Source organism: Labrus bergylta, chromosome 20, assembly GCF_963930695.1.
Source record: "Labrus bergylta chromosome 20, fLabBer1.1, whole genome shotgun sequence".
In the NCBI taxonomy this organism is placed as follows: domain Eukaryota; kingdom Metazoa; phylum Chordata; class Actinopteri; order Labriformes; family Labridae; genus Labrus; species Labrus bergylta.
The window spans coordinates 7492431-7511968 of NC_089214.1; the positions used below are offsets into that span (position 1 = coordinate 7492431).

Sequence of the window (19538 nt, forward strand, 5' to 3'; positions counted from 1 at the left end):
TTATGGGGGCTGCTGTTTTGAACGCCTTCATTTTCTAATGGATGATTAATTTGCGTAATGTGTATTGTTTAAACCAGGGGTTCAAAAACTTTCAGATTGCAGCCCCATTAATAAAGGCGCTAGAGACATGGGGGGCCCCCCCTGGGTTCTTGGAGAGGGTTGAAGCAAAGCAAGGCATCAAGGGACCCCCCTCTGGGTGTCTCATGACCCCCCAGAGGATCCCAACTTATTCCCAGGTTGGTCTAAAATAAACCCAGCTGTTAGATATTTGGAGGAAATTTAACAATATTGAAAAAAACAAACAAAAACAAACACACAATACTTATGTGATGAAGTCTAAATTAACTTAAAGTATAAATTCAGCAGCTTTTAAGTTACTTTTAAATTAGTTTATGAAATTAACTTTCTTCCATCATAGCAGCCATCAACTTTTTTATCCACTTCTGGAAAGTGATGGAGGACTTGTATTCTGAAGTTAATTTACTATTTTTGGCATCGTTTCAAATCGTTAAAGTTGGCCTATAAAACCATCAGTGTTAATCAAGTTATGATTTGTGGGTTTCAGCCCCATTTTTAAAACACCTTTGAAGTGAAACATTTGAGCTTTAGATAGAAAAAAAGAAAAAGAAGAGGCACACGGTTAGGTTACCACCATCAATGCAAACTGTCCAGAAAACTTGTGTTGAAATATGAACACAAGAGAAAAACACGCTCAACAGTTTTGACCGAGCAGAAGCAACCGTGAAAGGAATACTAAAATATGTCTGAAGGAAAAAATAAACACGCTGTGAAAAGCGAATATGAATTCTCACTTCTCCTATCGACGGTTGGTTGGCGTCTTCCCTCCGTCGGATTGACTACATTACCCATGATGCATCGCTGCTCTGACTCTGAGTCATGTGATTTAACTTATGACAGCCAGAGCTCCGACAACAAACATCAACTTTGTTGTTTAGTGGATGTTCTTGATATGAAATAACTACAATTGCGGCATTTTGGACATTAAATATGCATCTCCTAAATACAAATTGAGATATTGCAGTTATTAATCGCGGACACAGCGTAGAATAATGGCGGAAGTAGAGGAGCAGGTAAGGAAAGCATGCTAACGTTAGCTGGATAATTTTCTGTTTTGGTAACTATACGCTACAAAATGAATGAGAAACGTGATGCTGGACTTCTGTAAGCTGCCTTTTGATTTAGTTAATCTAGTAATATAACAGTCTCTGTCACCTAGAAAGCATACATTCGCTGTGTAGTAGATTTGCTTTGATATCATAGCTGAATCTTTTGTAAATAAAACAGTCTTATCTGTGTAATCTCCAGAGCCTGTTCAAGTGTGATGTCACTGCTGTGTGTGGTTTGATGCTTTTATACAGTCTTTATTTTTCACGTCCCTTTTAAAATATCTCTTCATTCAGGGCAGAAAACCAAGTGAGGAGTTCACAGATGAGTCTGAGGTAAGAAACACACCATGTGTTGATCTTTAGTCCTCCTGCAGACACACACACACACACACACACACACACACACACAGAGGAAATGTTCATATAAAGGTAAAGAGAGTGAGTAAACTTACACCTAAAATGTCTTGTAGTTGCAGCAGTCTGTCAGTTACAGAATTGATCTACAGCAACATATTGATGATGACAGGCGTGTGCATAGTTCTGTCAGGCATGGGCGATTTCTGAACTCAAATAAAGCTCGCTGCCCACCGAATGGACTTTACTCCATTGCAAGCCTTTATCAACTCCCACCTGATCCCAGAATGATCTTTGTCAGGTTTTGAGAGGTGTCAAACACTCATGAATTACAGATGGCTCTCCAGATCCATCAGTATTAAGACTGAGCTTGGGCATGTTTGAGTACACTTGTGCTTCTGAGAATTACAAGTAGGCTAAATAAAATATAGCTTTGCACGTAAGCTTTGCAGGAGAAGGAGATTGTCTTTTATAGGAATAAGAGAATGAAATATTAGGGAAAGGCTGCAGCGGATGCTTGCACCTCTCAGAAGGAAAACAATAAAGAGTGGGCAAGAGAGGAGAATGAAGAAAACTTCATACTTGTTTAGAAAGAGCTCCTACATCATTTTTTTGGTCGATACAAGCTTCGTACTTTATGGTTGTTTGTCTCAAACAGGCTAAAAACATCTTTTATTATTGTAATTATAATTTATAATTGTATTTATTATTTACTTTGAATGCTGCGGTTTAATGAAGCCTACTTTGGGTCTGCTGCTGTTCCCTTGTTGGCAGCAGTCTCACTTGACGACTTCAGTGAGTACCTGTGTTCTACACTTACAGAATAAATGAACGTGTGTTTGAATCCGACCTCATCCCTGTGCTGCATGTCATCCCCCACTATCTTGTCACAACTTTTCCTTCCTCTCTTCAGCTGTCCTATCTAATGGGCAAAAGGTAGAAGGCCCTAGAAAATAACTTAAGATTTTGACAGTCAGAGACATGCTCTTCACAACCTTTATAATGTGGCTCAACTAGTCTGATAGGTTTGGCTTTGTCTTGTTTTGATGCCTGAACGTGCTGAATAATCCACATAGTCCATGCAAAAGGTTTCATTTGAACTCTTAAGTGCAGTGGATTCAAATTCTTTCACAACAGACATGTTGCACACAATCTAACTCACTGTGACTTTTAAACAAAAATAAATTATATTGTCTTCACAAATTCAAACAGCACATGCAGAATCATTTTGATGATTATCGAAACAGTTGATTTTCATAAAGCAGTTTAATAAATATTAAATAATCAGTTTATGGATACATCAGTGCTGTTAGGTTTCCACTTTATTTACTGCAAAAATATTCAGTACAAACACAAAAAGGGTTTTCAAGCTCTTCCATTTTTTTCCCAATTTTCGTTTGTTCTATTATTTGTCACTACGCTGTACATAGTTTTCTGAGGCAGAGAGGAAGTGGAGGGTTGTTTTTGGAAGAGGAATCCTGATTGTATGCCGGTGACTTGGTTCAACCTGTTAAATCTTTCAGAAATGGTTCAAAGAAAAAAAAAGACCAAGTGAGTAGTTGACAAAACAAAAAAGATAACTAACAAGAGATGGCAAAAGTTTGAAAGTAGGTGGTTTCTCTGTGGGGATGAAGTTTGCTTTTTGTTGTTTGATGCACCGTTAAACCTGTGACAAATGCCCTCGCATCAGAAATCTCACAAGCAGAATACACAGGAAATAGCCTCGATATGGCGTTGTTGAGTGGGAAGGGATTGTTTTTGAAAATAACATTTTTTCCACGCTATTGTCCCCCACCTCCAACCCAGCAGCACATAATGGCAGACAATGTTTTGAGTTGATGCACCCTCTGGGCAGCCACAGACTGTGCAGCATTGGTTATAAACTGAATTATGGGGGATATTCAGGCTGTGACTGGCCGCAAATGTTGGCTCGTCCTGGAAGGTGTAACACAGTAGAATACTTTAAGTTTGCTTTATGAAATGACGCTATTCATGTTTGTCAGTGGGGATGAAAGAATAGCTTTATGCTGCATTTCACGCGAGCTATAAGGGAAATTTGTCTTTGTGCATTAATCTCCTGCTACACACATGCAGGACGTACAGAATGAAGCCCCGCTAACGCGGTCCTGCTCGCTTCAGTGTCTCGCTCAGTGACACGGTGTCAGCGACAGCGGGAACTGTGGGTGTAAAGCCAGACTCCCAAAATACATTACGTACATATTACCTTTTGCTTCACGATATTGTCTGAATGCAGCTGAAAACAATCAATTCCTGTTGTCTTTTCATACAGCAATATTTACTCTAAAAACTGTGTAGACATTACAAGTAGATGAAACAGAAAATGATTTGACGACTCTTTTAATGGATGATCATTTCAATGTTTGTTCACTCATTTTAGGTTCTCAAATATGACGCTTTTGTGTTTTTAGTTTATGACAGTGAATTAAATAAACCTGTTTTTAGTGAATAGTTTTGGTTACAGGTAGTATAATGGAGAGTTAATTAATCTGTCAGCCGATAATATCGACCAGTATAAGCATATCACTTCTGTTTTACACTGGCAGTTATCTGTCACCAGCAGAGGGCGCTATATAGATTACAATATAAAGTGCCAAGTGGTGATGCACTTACATGCTCGGTTACTTTCCAGTTGAGTGACCATCTTGTCTTAATTATACTGTTTATATTTTAACCAGTGTTTGATAACTGCATCTGAGGGATCAACTCAATAAATGTGTTTCTCTATATCTATCTCTAAAAACTGAACATAGAAAAAGATGAAAAAGATATCGGCCGATATATCGGTATCAGATTTTCTCTTTATCTAATATCAATATCAGTATCCGCCTCAAAAATCCCACATCGGTGACGATTATAGTTTTAAAAGCGATGCATCGATTTCCAATTTTCTTTTCAGTTCAGAATGATTACAATACATATGTACCGATACTGATTCCAATATTTATTTCATCGTAATTAATAGTGTTATTGTTGTTGTTGTAAAAGCTGTATTAAACCTGACATTGCATTTCTTATTGAAAGAGCAAAAATAAATAAAAATGCATAAAATTATAACACAGAAATGTGTTTGAACTTTGGGCTCTCTTCACATATCAGCAGGAAGCATCAACAACTGTCAGGTTTTCAAATTAAATGTTTTAAACTGAAGTGTAACAATTGAACTCGTGATCAAGGTGCTGTTCTATCTCGTCTGAACGTCGCCATGGAGACGATTTGTGGACAATTCTTACATGGGACGAAACAAAAATATTTAAAAAACGCTTCATAGACTTTTTGACTCAAAGTTTTTTTTCCAGGCACACATTCAGGATCCACTAACTACAGCTCTGTGAACCACTTTTGGACCCTGACCCACCAGTTGAGAACCCCTGACTTGTATATTAAAGTTCACTGAAGTTATGGTCTCATCAACCCTAAGTACGTGACTCTTTCGTTATTTAAAGTGTGATTGAATGAATCCATCTTTTCTGCCTGAACTAGGAGGAGGACAGCGAAGAAGAGCCCAAGCTGAAGTACGAGAGGCTCTCCAATGGAGTGACAGAAATCCTGCAGAAGGATGCAGCCAGCTGTATGACCGTCCATGACAAGGTACAGGTTACAATCCTCCATCCACAGGGGCATTTCATCCTCAAATCTGCTGTTCGGAAATACAGATTTCAAATTATTTATCTACACATTGGAGAGCTGTCCTCTTCAAAGTTGGTCTTCATCCCCTTTCCTCAATCCGTATAGGCAGCCCATTCTTTTCTCACCTCCACCTGCAAAATGCATCAAAAGACACCAGACGCCTATTGTCTTCTCCTCTTTTTATTCCCACTCTTGCATTTCGCTCCTCTCCTCTGTTTGTCGAATGTTGATATTTTTTTAAGAAGGCCACTCTCTGTGAGATGGTTAATCGTTGTGGCACCAGCGGCATACGTGCACGCCTGAGCAGAGCAAAAAGTCAAAGCCAGTTATGTCTCCTCACCTGATGTTTTATTAACCGCTATTGATTTTCATTTATTTATTTTTACTTTGAGGATTTGCTCCCTCTTGTTTTTTTAACCTCAAAATAGCAGGCGTGCCACAGCGAGAGACATCGCTTTGCTGAAATTTTAAATTTGATCTGACTGTCCTTCTTGCTGGGATTTCTGTTCTTGTGTACCTGCTGCCATGCAGCTACCTGTGCCGTCCCGCCGTCCCACCCCCCCTCCCTCTCCAATGTGACAAACTCCCACATCCCTTAAAGCCACCGACAGCGCACATTGCCTTATGTTGCCTCATATTTTAAGTGTTTGAATCGGAATTTCATTTGAACAATTCCATTCTGATAAATCCCTTTAAAAGTCGCTCCGCCTCACAAGGTTGAACCCTTTATTTATTTATTTTGGGTTATTTTATTTGGGGAGATTGCAGGGGGCTCTGTCTGACATGCTCAGCTGTGCCTGTAAATATAAGCATTTCATTATAGACTGCACTGAAGCATGGTGGGCTCGCCGCACATCCACATGCTGGTCTTGAAGGGAGGGGGATTAGGAGGAGGGCATGGAGCATGGGCTGGGGTGGAAGAACACACACTTAATCTAATGCCAAAAGCCCCCGGTTTCTATAATTTTTTTGTCCCAGTGGACTCGCGTACACACACACACATACACACACACACATGAATTCACACTTGCACTTTAGTTGAAACACACAACACAAACCAGTTGCTGCGCGGTAGAAATAATAGCTCTGTGCTGGGCAGGGAGGTGATTGGGTTGCATTGGGAGCATGGGAAGAAGTCAGATGTACACTGCATTTATTATGCTTAAGCATTTTAATTTGAGGGTGGAAAAAATGCCATTTCACACTGTATGCTTTAATAAATAGGGCTTTTCCACCCCCTGCAATTTCACAGCTTTGCCTCCAAGCCCACCCAATCCCCACTCTGCCCATGTCGCTCGCTCCAGCTTCAGCAACTATTTTTTTTTATCCTCTTCCACAGCCTTCATCAGAACTAGATTTTTTTTCTCCTAAATCTTGAATTTATTTTAAATGTCTTCTGGTTTAATTTACATTACATTTGTCCCCTTCCAGTTTCTCGCCCTGGGTACTCATTTCGGAAAGGTCTTCCTGCTGGATATCCAAGGAAATGTGACTCAGAAGTTTGAAATTGTGAGTACAATAAATCCATTATCATGATGAAATTACTTAAGCCTACTGATCATTAACACGAGTCATAATTACAGATGCTAATGTTCATCATTTGATGATTAATTATTATTATATATCCTAAGTTATGTCATTTTCTCTTTTCATCCCCTATTATTTATCATATCATATTATCAAATATGTAAATATAATAAAAGCCAGCAAAAGTGATCATGCTAAAACATTCAGTACATTCAATACATTTAAGTCTGTCTGAGACATATTGGGACAAAACATATTTACTATCTAACTTTAGCAAAGACTTTGGTAAGAAAATGCAAAGCTTGATCCAAAGGCAACTGGACTAAGATTAGGATCTTGAAGAAGTTTCACCTCCCCTCCTCTGAAAGGCTTCTTCAGTTTCTAAACTATCTTGTGGACGGAGCTGAAAGTGTAAGCCTCTGTGGATCATAACATCTCTAGCTCAGTCCACCAGATACTTTAGAATTGGACCTGAGTCTAGTGTATGCTAAACTGACTGAGTCTAGTATATGCTAAGCTAACTGAGTCCAGTGTAAACTAAACTGACTGAGTCTAGTGTATGCTAAGCTAACTGAGTCCAGTGTAAACTAAACTGACTGAGTCTAGTATATGCTAAGCTAACTGAGTCCAGTGTAAACTAAACTGACTGAGTCTAGTATATGCTAAGCTAACTGTGTACAGTGTATGCTAAGCTAACTGAGTCGAGTATATGCTAAGCTCACTGAGTCCAGTGTAAACTAAGCTAACTGAGTCTAGTGTATGCTAAGCTAATTGAGTCTAGTATATGCTAAACTGACTGAGTCTAGTCTATGCTAAACTAACTGAGTCCAGTTTAAACTAAGCTAACTGAGTCTAGTATATGCTAAGCTAACTGAGTCTAGTATATGCTAAGCTGACTGAGTCCAGTGTATGCTAAGCTAACTGAGTCTAGTGTATGCTAAGCTAACTGAGTCTAGTATATGCTAAACTAACTGAGTCCAGTGTAAACTAAGCTAACTGAGTCTAGTGTATGCTAAGCTGACTGAGTCCAGTGTATGCTAAGCTGACTGAGTCCAGTGTATGCTAAGCTGACTGAGTCCAGTGTATGCTAAGCTAACTGAGTCCAGTGTATGCTAAGCTAACTGAGTCCAGTGTAAACTAAGCTAACCAAGTCTAGTGTATGCTAAGCTAACTGAGTCTAGTGTATGCTAAGCTAACAGAGTCCAGTGTAAGCTAAGCTAATTTTGTCCAGTGTATGCTATGCTAAGCTAAGCTAACTGGCTGAGGAATGTGTATATTCAACACACAGAGTTGGGAGTTGTTTTAATGATTTTATATAGCGCCCTCCACTAAAGCTAATAGCCATTTCTTTTACTACGTTACACTGCTCCTTTTGTAGTCATCATGTTTGGGGAGAGCTGCATGTATTGTCAAATCTCTCAACGACAAGGCAGAAGAAGTGCTAGCAAGGCAGAAGAAGTGCTAACAAGGCAGAAGAAGTGCTAATGTTAGCCTGCAGAGTGATGCTGAAGGAGAATGTATTTTGCATTAGATGGGCTTAAGTCCCACTTTGAAACTTTCCCACAAGCCTCTCCACAGATCTGAAGGGATTGATGCTGAACAATAATTGAATTTGCACGTCAAAAACACTCAGTAATTAAGTCTAATTTGTCCGGCACAAAGGGGCAGTTTGACATTACTGCACCTGTTCTCATGCTTCTGACTGTAGCGTCCCCGCTGAGCCCATTGATTCAAGTGCTCCTCATCTAAAGAACTTACTGCCAATTATCAGTCGTTGGCTGAAAGAAACAAAGACGGAGTTTCAGTGAGCAGGAAAGACATCGCTGAGTCGTGCTTAATGGACATGTGAGCCGGTCAGAGAAAAAAAAAATATGATTTTGACATGTGTCACAAATGCCCGTAGGAAACTGTTGTACTGGAGAAATTGCAGATATGGCATGAGCAAATAATGTTTCCCTTAGAGAGAGACACATTGAACCACAACCATTGAATTAACATGTGACTGAATCTATGCAATGCCATTGATTGTTTCAAAAGAAGCAGCTTTGAGAGAGAAAATAGGTACATTTTACTGAAAGTACTGAATGTATTGTGAGCCTGCCTGAAATTTTTGATAATTAAAAACAAGAAACACTCCGACACCATAGTTTAACAAGTGCCTAAAACTGTAAGGGCAATTGCAGTCCTCCTGAAAAAGATACTTTCTTGCGTGCATATCTGAAAACGGCTTTAAATATGTAAAATTAAGTAATTTTTTATGACACTATCTGGCATAAAGATGACAGGCACAATCCATCTATGATTTAAAAAAGCTTAAACATTTTGTTCTAATGGAAACTTTTAAAGCATCAGTGATGCATTGTGACCTTCTTTGTGTCATAAAGTTTATGCAAAGCTCCATTCATGGTTTCTCTTGCTTTTCAGTGAGGTTAAATGTCAGACAGCAACATTTTCCAGCCACAGAGATGCATATTTGCCAGCCTCTTTAAAAAAAAAAAAAGATGCCTTGATATTGTGTCTCCGCAGAGTTCAGTGAAGATCAACCAGATCAGTCTGGATGAAAGTGGAGAGCATGTGGGCATCTGCTCCGAGGATGGGAAGGTGAGATCTCTCTGCTCATTACAGACAGTTACTGATGCCTAGACCTGCAGAGGAAAAAAACCAAAAACAATCAGTATTCTTCATCTTTCATAATTCTTCCTCAGCTTCATATAAAAACTCATCTTATCTAACTTTATGCTAATGCTGCAGATCTGAAGTATTTGTTGGTGAATTAGAAGGCAGTGGGAGCATTAAGTGGAAGCTTTATCAACACATAAATCAGTTTTTTTTCATGATGCAGGAATTTATAAAAAGCTTGAGCAGATTGTGAAGAGAAGAGGGAGAGGGTTTGCACTCAGCTCCGATGAGCTGTCAGTCAGCCGTCATCTGTCTATCGATACCCTCTCCATGTTCTCCACCCTGTGTTATCTTGTCTTTTCTCATCATTACTACCATCCTTCATGGATTTCCGCAGTAAAGATATGCTCTCTGATATCACCCCTCCTCACTTCCAGCACCCCGGTGGCAAAAATAAGATCTTGTCGCACACAAAAAAGTGGAGCAGACAATTAAAATCAATGCTGGAAAAATTGCCCTACACCAATTCAGTTGACTGTTAATCCTTCGGAAATCTAACTTAATCCTTAATCGCTGGTGCAGAAAAAAAAAAAAGAGAGAGAGAGATTGCATCAGAGTTTTTTTATTATTCGCCTGCTTTTTTGGCCTGAGATGAAGAAAATCTGGATGTCGTGTGCTCCAAAGGTACATTAGAGTTTGTTTGTAGCCAACTGAGGTCGAGGAATCCTGTTTCTAAACCCTGCAGGGTTCAAAGAATCAACTTGTCCACTAATTGGTGACCCAGTGGAGAAGTAGGGAGCCAATCAAAGTCTTTTTCTGACCACAGTTCCCCCGCTGGCCCTGGATAGTTGCAGAGGCAGCAATTAAAGGAGACATTTTGAGTTATTCACCTGCGCTTGCTGTTTTGCCGTCTCATCTCTGTTTCAGGTTCAAGTGTTTGGGCTCTATACGAGAGAGGGATTCCATGAGAACTTTGACTGTCCCATCAAAGTAAGTTTGATTCCAATTTAGTGTCTCAGCATGCTTCTGGTGTCCTGTCAAGATATTAAATATCTAAAAGAAGTAGTTTTGCCTCTCAAAATATTAACCATAGATAGTATAAAAAAGATGGACCATACAACATCCCCCTACCAACTGGCTACAATATGGTTCATAAACCCCGCCTCCTCCGGTTGAACCATAGACTGTAAATATTCTAATTCCAATGGCACCATGAGCCGGATCCGCTCCAAGTGACTTCACCAGCGCAATATGTCAGCGCCTGTCTGCTGGCTTCACTTTTGTACAACAGAAAGATATGGAGCCACAACGTCGATATCTATATACAGTCCGCTGTTAAACTTACATACTCTTAAGGCTGCCTTTATGTGTTGTCTTGCAGGTGGTGGCGTTACACCCTCAGTTCACCAGGTCAAACTACAAACAGTTTGTCACAGGGGGCAACAAGGTATGTTTGAGTAGTTCTTTTTCACTCTTGCAGTCATTATATTCATTTTTCCCCCATTTCCTACCACGATAATTCCCTCTGATTGTGTCCGATGAAACCGGAACCTGCAAACCTTTTGCCACTTTGGCCCGGCTGAAGGCGACGCTCGGCCTTTTGTCTGGTGTGAAAGGCTCTTACTTTTTTTCTGCCTCTTTGCTGGAGTGCTCTCGGGAGAGCTGGTCATTTTCACAAAGTGCTGTTCGCTCAACAGTGTTTGAAAGGCAATGCTTCACAAGCGCAGCAAGCAGATGTCATTATCAAGAGGGAACATAGTCTTAGGGTTTCCAGGCGCATTTAGTGATCTGTCCTGAAAAGTTGTCTCTGGTGTTTTGTCACTGCGGAAGGTAAGAGTATCTCAGGCATTAGATTTGTTTTTGTTTATTGGAAGTAAAAAGCACCTTTCCATTACCACATGCCAATTACACAAGCATAAACTGCTCAGGAGTGGAGTTATGGATGAAAACCATCCATAAATAAAATAAACTGACATTTATACAACAGGGGTGAGGAAAAACAACTTTCATATGAAACCCCATTGTTAGTGTTACTTTGCCATTTTCTTTCAATTGCTGCTGATTCCTCTCAGTTCCAAGTTGTGAAGGCCTCCACAATGTGCCTGTGATGAAAATCAATAAGCCTCAACGGGAGCCACATCCTGTCAAAGGAAATTCAATTTTGTCTCCACAGTTCTTTTGTCATATCATCTCTTTGTAGAGCAAACTGTTTATTAACATAGCCCAACTGCTGAATTAAAGAGCCTATACAACCTTCTCTCTGGATCCTTGGTAATATAATGCTCTTTTTTGTGTCAGTTTATAAAAGTAAGGACAGTAAAAATGCAGGGAATGTGAATGACATGCTTTGTCCGCTTACGGCACACACAATACACGGCCTGAACATTAGACTGCAATTTATAAAATAGTTTTACGACCTCCTTGATGTCACATTGCACCGTGGTTAAAAACACGGGCCTTACACGAACCCTCCTGCTGAGCTCCCACACCTCTTAGAGAAGACAAGAAAGTAAACGTGAAGTATGAAGTCAACACAATGTGGAGTTTTGAAAAAGTGTTTCTCTGCTTTCACAGTGCCTCAATGAATGGTGAAGGGTGTATTATATCTAGCATGTAATGCATCAGATGTTTAACCTTTTCTGTGTAGGTTTTTCTACCGTCTTCTTTTTAGTTACTTCAGCCATGTCTAAGAGTAAAATGACTTCCTTTATCGCTGGATGTAAAGCGAATGTGCTGCTCTCTCTCTTAGAAGGAGTTGAAAGAACAATCTGTCTTTATTCTCTTTGTGCCTAAAAGATCTGAAGTGGAATTAAAATGTGCATATTAGATTAAATCAGGTTCGACTTTATCAATCCGGGTGTGAAAAATAAAAGTTTCCTACAGTTCAAGCTGACTGTTTTCACCATCACACACAGCACTACTCTTGTGCAATGTGATGTTCATCTACTGCCCTCTGCAGGCAGGGCTGCACAACTGCATCCAGTTCATTTCAGAAGCATGCTGTGTTGTTTTTGAAATGTGTACTTGTTTTCTTTCTCCCAGCTGCTTCTGTATGAAAGGAACTGGTTAAATCGCTGGAAGATGTCGGTGCTGCATGAAGGCGAGGGCTCGATCACAAACATCCAGTGGAGAGCGAACCTCATCGCCTGGGCCAACAATGTGGTGAGTGCTCGGTCTCAGACCCAAATAAAAAGAACATTATTCTCTCTAAGTGTTGCTAATCTTTTCCTTTGTCTTGATTTGTTTTAGGGAGTTAAAATTTACGATATCAGCACCAAACAGCGGATCACAAACGTGCTGCGGGATAACGTGAGCCTGAGGCCTGACATGTACCCCTGCAGCCTGTGCTGGAAAGACAACACCACCCTCATCGTTGGCTGGGGTACTTCCATTAAGGTTTGCTTCTTTTCTCTTCAAATGCATCACTTGTTAGTTAAAGGCTTTTTTCCAGTTGTTCACACTTTTTGTCTGTATTTCTTTCCCCCCTCAGATGTGTGTTGTGAAAGAGCGAAATCCCACTGAAATGAGAGATCTGCCCAGCCGCTACGTAGAAATAGGTATAAAATACACAGCATGTGAAAATGAACCTATTATACTTACTCAGAGCTAAATTAAAAAAGTCCTTCAAAAATCAAGCCAGAATGAGAAAATAGAGCAAGACTGAAAATAAAGATGAAATCATTAGAGACTGACTTAAAATATAAGTACCGTGTCAGAGTTACATATTGCTCCTTAGGTAGATATTAAGTTGGATTAATCCTGAGGCCAGTTACCTGACAGTCTTATGAATGCACAATCATCTTATCTGTGCAGAACATAAATGGTAGTTGAGGAAGTGCATGCTGTGTGTTAAAGTGAAGATCCAGAAGCTCATACACAGAAAACTGTCATTGGGCCACTTTGTTCCCACTTTAAACTTCCAGATTGATCATATTTACTAACATAGCATCTTATGTTTGTTCTCTCTTTGTCTCTTAAAAACAGTGTCTGCATTTGAGACCGAGTTTTTCATCAGCGGTCTGGCCCCGCTGGCGGATCAGCTCGTCACCCTGTACTTTGTGAAGGAGAATTCTGATCACATGGTAAAGATGACTTCTTTTTTATTTAGTTTTTATAGAGGCGTATATGTTTTTTAAACGGTAGTATGTGTTTGTGGGTGTGTGCAGGATGAGGAGTTTCGTGCACGGCCTCGCCTCGACATCATCCAGCCTCTCCCCGAGAGCTGCGAGGAGATCTCCTCAGACGCGCTGACCGTGCGCAACTTCCAAGACAACGAGTGCAGAGACTACCGCCTGGGTGAGACTATAAAAAAAAAAAAAACCTGCCCTCAGAGAAATGTCACACAACCTTTTACTGCGCTCTGATTCTATTACGCATCTCCCGTCAAATGTCAGCTGACAGAGCCATAAATGCATTTTCATTAACAGAGCATGCGGAGGGAGAGTCGCTCTTCTACATCATCAGTCCCAAAGACATCGTTGTGGCAAAAGAGCGAGACCAAGATGACCACATCGATTGGCTGCTTGAGAAGAAGAAATATGAGGTCTGTGCTGGTAATTTTTACGATTGTTACAAAAGGTCACAGTGTACAATTACATACAGTAGTTTAATTTCATGTCCTGTTACTGTGGTTTAAATGTGACAGGAGGCGCTGATGGCTGCAGAAATCAGCTTCAAAAACATCAAGAGACACGACGTCCAGAAGATTGGGATGGCTTACATCAACCACTTAGTGGAGAAAGGAGACTATGACAGCGCCGCCAGGTGGGCCAGCCCTCTTCTGAGCATGAGCAGGATTGTAATTGATTGGAGAGGTTTCCAGGGAGTCGGTGTTGATGAGATATTTTAAGAAGTACACTTAATTTAAACCTTTTTGTTAAACCTTGAAAATTCTTGAGGTTTCCCTTATTTACAATGATGTCGAGATACAAAAGAGAGCACAATAAAAATAAACCAAGAAAACGTGATTCTCAGTGAGTACATGTGCACACTGTGGTGAAGCGGTTTGAGATCTCTGTCTTTATTTTTTTTATCTCCACGGTCAAAGTGCAAGATTCTGACATTTCTGTAAAAGCTGAATATTCAATGTAGAGGCAAAGTCGACGCGATAAGCCACTGAGGCGCTGCACCTGGATTTACTTATTGACATTAACGTTACCTTGTAGGATGAATGACAGTCCAAGTCAAACTGCGTTGTTCATTGGCTCCACATGTCCATATTTCCTTTCAGAAAAACACCCGCTTGTAACTCTTGTAACTCTTGCAGCAGCTGCTTTGCCGTCAAAAACTTCTTCCCCTCCTGGGGGGGTAACACCTGACCAGTAGCCACATATTATTTGATAATCTGCTCCTACATTTAATGTCTATTTTCATTCAAAAAGTGCAAAAGAAGGAAAAAAAACTTGAAACATAATCCAAATTATTATCACCAAGTTACCATGGAAACTGGAAAAATACAAGAAGATTCTGTTTACCTTTTATACTGAAATCAAAGCGAACTAGAAGGCTTTGTGACATTCAAACTCTCAAGTCCCCTGACTCATTCTCCAGAGCTTAAATCAGTAGCCTTGATCTGTTTGTTATTTCACACCACTATTTCCTGGGTAAAGAATAACATTTCAAACATAAAGAGAGCATGTTGTTCACAAACTGTATCTTCTTTCTGTATCTATTGATGGGACTATGGCCTCATGCATGTCCACCGCTTCTAAAGTCAAAAAGCAGAATCTTCTTGTTCAATGTGAATGATTTAACTGCTTCTCCTTCGTGCAGGAAGTGCCAAAAGGTTCTTGGAAAAAACATGGATCTCTGGGAAAATGAAGTGTACAGATTCAAGACCATCGGACAGTTAAAGGTAAAGGATCTGGTTCTGAATTTCTTTTACTTCATTGAGCTAAAATTATGTGTGTGTTTTCCAGTATCAGCCTTTATCAATACTGCTCCACCTCTTTCCAATGTCAGGCCATCAGCCAGTATTTACCCCGAGGAGATCTGCGCCTCAGACCGGCCATCTATGAAATGATCCTGCATGAATTTCTTAAAACTGACTATGAGGTACTTTCCCGCTATTAGTCCTGACATCATGTAACACACCCGGATTTAATCTGTTCGTTTGATTGACAGCTTGTCCTGCTTTCTCTGCTGTCCTTAAAGGGTTTTGCCACACTGATCCGGGAGTGGCCTGGAGAGCTGTACAACAACATGGCCATTGTTCAGGCGGTCAATGATCACCTGAAGAGAGACCCCACTAACAGAACGCTGCTCAAGACGTTGGCTGAACTGTGAGTAAAGTTTACAGTAGAGTGTATCGTACTGTGCCATTTTAGTATCTAATCGAACTCTATTATATGGTATCATATCATATGGCATCCCTTAAAGGCCTGCAACATCTAAGGACTCTCAACGACTTGATCATTTCTGCTGATAAAATTGAATCTTACCTAGCAACCTATCTGTGTTTGATTCCAGGTACACATATGACCAGCGGTACGACAGAGCCTTAGAGATCTACCTGAAGCTGAGGCACAAAGATGTTTACCAGCTGATCCACAAACACAACCTGTTTTCCTCCATAGAAGACAAGATCGTGCTCCTAATGGACTTTGACAAAGAGGTAGAATCCCCATCATGGACGGATGTTAATTGAGTCATTTTATTGTCATGTTGAGTCTTTTAAAAATCCTCCGAATTAAGACACTGGTCAGTAATATATCCACTGTATGTGTGCTGTCAGAAAGCTGTTGACATGCTTCTGGATAATGAAGACAAGATATCAGTAAGTGTACCTGGCTCCCCTCAGTCTTAAATTAACTGATGTGACTCTGCTGCCTGCTGATGTTGTTTCTCTCCTCTCACTGACAGACAGACAGGGTGGTGGAGGAACTGGCAGACAGGCCCGAGCTTCTGCACGTGGTGAGTTGATACATCCTTAAACATAACCAGATTCACTCATGGAATTGAACTCAGAGCTAATTACAGTCATTTTCTTCACACAGTACCTCCATAAACTGTTCAAGCGGGACCACCACAAAGGCCAGAGATACCACGAGAGGCAGATTGTCCTGTATGCCGAGTACGACCGTCCAAATCTGTTGCCTTTCCTGAGGGACAGCACGCACTGCCCCCTTGAAAAGGTAAAACATTCTAATGCTTGTATCATTACATCGTACATATATCCTATATAAACTGCAAGTTTCAAGACTCTGCAGGACATTAATGATGTGTCACCTCGTTTCCTCTCAGGCCCTGGAGGTTTGTCAGCAGAGGAACTTTGTAGAGGAGACCGTCTTCTTGCTCAGTAAGTTCTAGTCAAAGGTACATCCCCACAAAACTACACCTACTGTATATGATATATGTGCTACTGAGGTTTGTGCTTACTCCATCATGCGTACAGTATTAGGGGTGGGAATCACCAGAGGCTCCACAATACCATATGATGATAATTGAGGCACAATATAATATTATTGTGATTTTAAAGGGAACATAGCATGAAAAATCCACTTTTTCACACAACATATATTTGGGTAAGTGTCTACTGACCCACAAAATGTGAAATAAACCCATCCAGTCCTTTGTTTGTGGTTTGCATAAGTCTTACAACACAGAGAAAAATGCTCCGTTTCAAAGCTTCACAAGTGCGATAAGTCAGCGTCCGTATGGAGGCAGAGACTAAATACATACTGTGTGTTAAGGTCGGCGTTTCCTACTTTAAGTGTGTTGTGAAATGATGAAAAATCAAAGTAATCCAGCACGTTGCTTTCAGGCAGGATGGGTAACTGCAGGCGGGCACTGCAGATGATCATGGAGGAGCTGGAGGACGTGGACAAGGCCATCGAGTTTGCCAAAGAGCAGGATGATGCAGAGCTGTGGGAGGACCTCATCTCTTACTCTATTGACAAACCACGTATGAGACACTCTCCTATTGACTCAGTTATTCTCGTCCTCTTCCTGTATTTTTATTTTAGATTCTGTCATTTTCTCTCTTGTATAACACTCCTCTGCTTTCTGTGTGTCCGTCGATCACTCCCCAGCGTTCATCACCGGCCTCCTTAATAACATCGGCACGCATGTGGATCCCATCCTGCTCATCCATCGCATTAAGGAGGGCATGGAGATACCAAACCTCAGAGACTCACTAGTAAAAATCCTCCAGGACTACAATCTGCAAGTAAGACTGACCGTACATGAGGTTATTTCTTCAAAATCATTTGGATGATGTGTGAACAGGGTTCCTCGCTTGACGTGTAGCTTGTATTCAGTTTAAAAAAAAAAAAAGAAGATAAAAGGGAAAAGACAATGATATCAAACGAGCAATAAATAATTAAATTCACAAGTTAGGGTTAAATGTCTGGGTTGAATAAAAAGTAAAACAACAGATTCAATTAAACTCAGAAAAAGGTTTTATAAATATTGAATAAGTCAACAAGAGACATTAAGATGTTCTGTTAAATATCCTGCTGCAGATTAACTCTAAATCAAGCAAAACACGTCTACCCTTTTTTGTGTCAAAAACACAAAGATCTATAAAATGAGCAGTCAGTGAGATGTGTAGTGAATGAAATGATGAAGTGACCTTACTATCTGATCAGACATTAAGGAAACATGCTATGTTGAAGTGCTGGCTTCTCTGACAACAATGCAGCAGCCAGTATGTCCTCCTTCTAACTTTAGATTCTGGTCCTGAATGCTCTGGATTTGTTTGGACCAGAGAAGGTAGGCGGTTTTAAAGCACCCCCACATGGCCGTTTTGGACACCCCTCGGTTTGCCAGATATGAGAGCAGTTATCAGGTCAACCCAACAGGTGTTGCAGCGATGGAAGCGGGCAAGAGAACTGGTCCAGATAGAAGTGATTGTACCCGACCTACAAAGCCTCTGCATGTTTCTAATAAGCTCCAGGAGCAGAAACGTGCTCAAACTAGGATCAATATTGGAGATGCTTTTGAAAAATGGAAAGAGGTTAGAACACAGAAAGGTTTACAGACCCATGCAGAGCTGGATAAACACTCAGGAGCTCCCAGGAAAATATTTAGTGATACAATAATGTTGCTTATTTTAAGGACATAACATAGTGTAATAACTTGTTTATTTACTCCCTGTTGTGGTGTTTTTGTTTTTTTCTCAGATTCTTCTGAGGGAAGGCTGTAAAAAGATCCTGGTGGCCGACTCCCTCTCCCTGCTCCAGAAGATGCACCGCACACAGATGAGAGGAGTCCGGATGGATGGTGGGTGAACCTTTTCCTTGGCGGTCCTGAAGCAGATTCATTCGATATTAAGTCACTTTGATCGATACTCATACAAGTGCTTGCTTTTACTTTCAGAGGAGAACATTTGTGAATCGTGTCATGCTACCATATTACCATCAGGTAGGTTTCTAGTTAGGTATCCATGTTGTTTTTTTATTGTTGTGATGCATTTGAGCATTTGAGTCATGGCTGATAATGTGACAAACATGTGTTTCAGACATGGCCAAACCCTTTAATGTGGTGGTGTTTCACTGCAGACACATGTTTCACAAGGAGTGTTTACCTTCTGCAGGAACCGTGAGTGTCTCTCTCAGAACTTTTTGATTTTTCATCGTTTGTGTCTCAAAGAACCCGAGTGACTGAGTGATTGATGTTGAGACTTCTGTACCTTCTCCTTCCTTATAGATTCCTGGTGTGCAGTTTTGTAACATCTGCAGTGCAAAGAGGCGTGGGCCGGGAAGTGGAATCTTAGAAATGAAAAAGTAACAGTGACTTATGCACTCACAATGTCATTATTCATGCTCTTATCCCTCCCGCTGTTCTCTTTACTGTCAGCTGTCAGTACATTGATCAATGAATATAACTTCCCCTCGCTCGCTGAACTGAACACTGTTAAGAATGCCTTTATATTGGATTGTTTCTGTATATTTATTTCTAACAACTGTAGAATACTGCACTTGTTTTGCCTCAAACTAATGTGATGTGGTGATGACATATCTGCATTGTCTGAAAAATAAAATCTCAGAAAAAATGGAGGCTTGTTTCTTGTCTGGTAATTCTGCATTTCTTCACTAAAGTCAATCCTGTTGAGTCTATCCATAAAAATTAAATGACAAAAGTGTTTTTTAAAATGTCCTCAGAGCTTTGCTGTAAATTAATATTGAGGATAAATATAAAAAAGCTGAATCAATTTCAGCACATCAGGAAGATTTATTTGTTGTGTTCAGCTTTCATCTTTTAAGATTTAAGAAAAAACATATTCACTGGCAGTTTTTATAATAAAAATGTTTTTTTTTGTAT

General features: G+C 40.3%; 1 protein-coding gene across 2 annotated transcripts; it reads left to right on the forward strand.

Annotated features, from left to right (window-relative positions):
• The first annotated feature begins 878 nt into the window (after window positions 1–878).
• Window positions 879–19271, forward strand: vps41 (VPS41 subunit of HOPS complex). 2 transcript variants are annotated; one of them, XM_065949009.1, is made up of 29 exons: window positions 879–1091; window positions 1422–1460; window positions 2220–2276; window positions 4983–5090; window positions 6561–6638; window positions 9183–9257; window positions 10203–10265; window positions 10657–10722; window positions 12318–12437; window positions 12525–12671; window positions 12766–12832; window positions 13260–13357; window positions 13442–13571; window positions 13703–13818; window positions 13921–14039; window positions 15048–15129; window positions 15237–15329; window positions 15429–15556; window positions 15744–15888; window positions 16009–16050; window positions 16137–16187; window positions 16271–16408; window positions 16518–16572; window positions 17038–17178; window positions 17306–17442; window positions 18398–18497; window positions 18594–18638; window positions 18736–18815; window positions 18924–19271. In XM_065949009.1, exons 1-29 carry the CDS (start codon window positions 1071–1073, stop codon window positions 19002–19004), a joined length of 2622 nt encoding a protein of 873 aa, XP_065805081.1. In that variant the 5' UTR covers window positions 879–1070; the 3' UTR covers window positions 19005–19271. The 2 variants fall into 2 exon arrangements, with proteins under 2 accessions (XP_065805081.1, XP_065805082.1); XM_065949010.1 differs by lacking the exon at window positions 2220–2276.
• The last annotated feature ends 267 nt before the right edge of the window (window positions 19272–19538 follow it).

Bases quoted from the DNA above. Each gene is read 5' to 3' on its own strand.
- vps41 (XM_065949009.1), top strand. From the start codon at position 1,071: ATGGCGGAAGTAGAGGAGCAG. The intron at 17,179-17,305 runs GTATGAGACACT...ATCACTCCCCAG, and splicing joins TTACTCTATTGACAAACCAC to CGTTCATCACCGGCCTCCTT. The intron at 17,443-18,397 runs GTAAGACTGACC...TTTTTTTCTCAG, and splicing joins TCCAGGACTACAATCTGCAA to ATTCTTCTGAGGGAAGGCTG.